At 48.5% G+C, this 3,378-nt stretch overlaps 1 protein-coding gene across 1 annotated transcript; it reads right to left on the bottom strand.

Moving 5' to 3' along the window:
• Positions 1-947: 947 nt before the first annotated feature.
• On the bottom strand, positions 948-1,307 carry LOC134530095 (uncharacterized). The gene has a single exon (XM_063364680.1). The coding sequence runs from the start codon at positions 1,290-1,292 to the stop codon at positions 963-965; it is 330 nt and encodes a 109-aa protein (XP_063220750.1). The 5' UTR covers positions 1,293-1,307; the 3' UTR covers positions 948-962.
• Positions 1,308-3,378: the final 2,071 nt, after the last annotated feature.

Below are 3,378 nucleotides of genomic sequence, written 5' to 3'. Positions count from 1 at the left end.
CGACACACGCCCTTGTGGTCTCGCAGCTGGCCGGCGGGGCAGGGCCTCAAGGGAACCACGCCATGGCGGCTCTATGAGGGCGAGGCAGGTAGGAGAGTGTACCTCTGGCACGAGGGGACCCCAGCACACGGCGACACACGCCCTTGTGGTCTCGCAGCTGGCCGGCGTGGCAGGGCCTCAAGGGAACCACGCCATGAGGGCTCTATGAGGGCGAGGCAGGTAGGAGAGTGTACCTCTGGCACGAGGGGACCCCAGCACACGGCGACACACGCCCTTGTGGTCTCGCAGCTGGCCGGCGTGGCAGGGCCTCAAGGGAACCACGCCATGGGGGCTCTATGAGGGCGAGGCAGGTAGGAGAGTGTACCTCTGGCACGAGGGGACCCCAGCACACGGCGACACACGCCCTTGTGGTCTCGCAGCTGGCCGGCGGGGCAGGGCCTCAAGGGCACCACGCCATGGCGGCTCTATGAGGGCGAGGCAGGTAGGAGAGTGTACCTCTGGCACGAGGGGACCCCAGCACACGGCGACACACGCCCTTGTGGTCTCGCAGCTGGCCGGCGGGGCAGGGCCTCAAGGGCACCACGCCATGGCGGCTCTATGAGGGCGAGGCAGGTAGGAGAGTGTACCTCTGGCACGAGGGGACCCCAGCACACGGCGACACACGCCCTTGTGGTCTCGCAGCTGGCCGGCGGGGCAGGGCCTCAAGGGCACCACGCCATGAGGGCTCTATGAGGGCGAGGCAGGTAGGAGAGTGTACCTCTGGCACGAGGGGACCCCAGCACACGGTGACACACGCCCTTGTGGTCTCGCAGCTGCCGGCGGGGCAGGGCCTCAAGGGCACCACGCCATGAGGGCTCTATGAGGGCGAGGCAGGTAGGAGAGTGTACCTCTGGCACGAGGGGACCCCAGCACACGGCGACACACGCCCTTGTGGTCTCGCAGCTGGCCGGCGGGGCAGGGCCTCAAGGGCACCACGCCATGAGGGCTCTATGAGGGCGAGGCAGGTAGGAGAGTGTACCTCTGGCACGAGGGGACCCCAGCACACGGCGACACACGCCCTTGTGGTCTCGCAGCTGGCCGGCGGGGCAGGGCCTCAAGGGCACCACGCCATGGCGGCTCTTGGAGGGCGAGGTCCCGGGGTCGAGCCTGGTGCTGGCCTCGGCGGAGACCACCAGGAGCAGCAGCACGGCGCTTGTAGCGGCTGTCATTTCTAGTTGCTCCGGGAGCGAGCACAGCCGAGCTGGAGGCTGCCTTATCACCCAGGCCACAACTTCCGCTTCCTCTCTCTTCATTATAAACAAGCTTATCTCTAGTTTTATTACGTTCTTGTAGCCTAGTTGTAATTAAAAGGCCAATATTTAATCTCAGAAGGAAGTAGCTAAATGGTTTTTTAATTGCGTCTGCAGATTACGCAACATGTATTTAACGATATAATAAGACTTTATTTCAGTTTGTAGCTATAGTCTAAAGATCAAAGTTGTAAGGAATTGGAAGGGCCACCATATCGTAGTTATGTGAGAGATGCAAGGAAAAGACACAGGTAGCGCGCGTTACTTAAGACGTACTTCATGCAGCTATGGCACTTTTCATTTTATTACACGTATTCCAGGTGATTAGATTCACTTAACAGATTATTAGCTAGTAAAATATTTTACTTAAAATACGTCGAAATTATATTTTTACAGAGCAGTCCGTCCTAACAGGAGTTTCGCATCCGACGAACGAGGCAGACTTTGCTGGATTCCAGCTGGTTTTCTCAGGGTTCTCCTCCAGCACTGCCGCACTCCATCTCCACTGCTTCTCTCCTGCAGCTGATCTCGCCTGAACGCCTGCGCGCCAAATGAACACTCCCCTCTCAGCTGCTGGCCCGGCGCCATGGCTACTGCTGTGCTCGAGCTGGCAGAATGTCGCCGTGGACTGTGATTACAACCTGATGTGCCTACCTGGGCACACATGTGTGCAGAGCTTCAGGAGAAACCACGATATTAGAAAACTGCTCATGATAGCCGAGTGGTGCCTGTTTACAGAAAAAGGGGGGTTTGTCTGTAAAGTCGGTTTACGGACGATAATTTTACGTGACGTAAGAAGAAAACATTGATGAAAAATTGCATACTTTTTAATTTTTCAAATATTATTTACAGTTTTTTTGCATCTTTAATTTAAATAATTTGTTTAAATATAATCACGAACAATTAGTAAAAAAATCCCGCCTTAACCTGTTTGATATCATAGAAGATTTTCTCGCACGGTGGTTGCCCGGTTCTTGTACGCTCGGCTCAGACGGAACGTGACACTTTTTCGTGCGTGCAGCCGGCGTATATCGATTTATAAGTATTTATCACGTCAAAAAAAAAAGAACATTCTGAAGGGGGATGGGTAGTTCTGTTTGAATATTTCGTTTCTAAAAAGTATTTTTTGTAGAGTGATAATGGCTAAAACGTGTGTATAATTTTTAGACATGAAACGCCCGCTAGATACAGATTCTTGAAAGCACCCAAGAGCCTCTTACATTACAACTTTATATCTCCACTAGCAGACCCGACCACGCGTTGCTGTGGCTGAGTGAGATTCGATTTTTTTGGTGGCATTTTACTGAAAATAATAATTAAGTTAGTAAAAATTCAATAAAAATGAAGAAATAAAAAGCAAGCACTTAATACATAGATATTTTTGTAATTTTTATAAACTTAGATTATAAAATTTTCAGGAAAGGTAGAATTAATTAATACTAACAAATTTTTTAACATGAAATAAAATTTTATGAACTCTGATTCTCTAGCTAATATTATTTGTTTTATTATTATATATGTAGATTGACAGCTGAAGATAGATATCAATAATTATAAACACGTGAGAATAAAATCAAAATATAATACAAAAAAAGCGAGGTTACGTAGTACATTGATCAACGAAAATGTGCACAACATGGATAAAAATAAAATTTGAATTGAAACGTAGCGCTATCTATGAGATATTTATGTCAGACAGTACATCAGTTTTCTGTAAAAAACTGATTTAAGGCGCCATCTGTTTGAGACTTATGAAACTTACGATTAATAACACCAATCAACATTGATAATCAGTTTATTATTAATTATAAATTATTAAGACCATTAATCAAAATAAAAACGATCCTATCTCTCAAGTTGGAAAAAATTACACATAAATGCCAATTTTCATCGAAATCGGTTGACTTGGTGAAGAGTTCACTGGAAACAAACACCAGGACACTGCAGTTATATATATTAAGATTACTCTGCCATCTAATGTTATGGCTATCGTTCAAGTTCCATGGCCGTGTCCTATGCACGACAAGATTGCGTGCCAGTTCAGAGCCTTGCGCTTAGAGGCGATACCGCGCTAGAAGCACCAGCGAGC

Source organism: Bacillus rossius, chromosome 3, assembly GCF_032445375.1.
Source record: "Bacillus rossius redtenbacheri isolate Brsri chromosome 3, Brsri_v3, whole genome shotgun sequence".
Taxonomy (NCBI): Eukaryota; Metazoa; Arthropoda; class Insecta; order Phasmatodea; family Bacillidae; genus Bacillus; species Bacillus rossius.
The sequence above is the reverse complement of the archived record's forward strand: the minus strand, read 5'-3'. Positions and strand labels throughout refer to the sequence as shown.

Coding starts and splice junctions, on each gene's coding strand:
- LOC134530095 (XM_063364680.1), bottom strand. CDS start 1,292: ATGAAGAGAGAGGAAGCGGAAGTTGTGGCCTGGGTGATAAGGCAGCCT.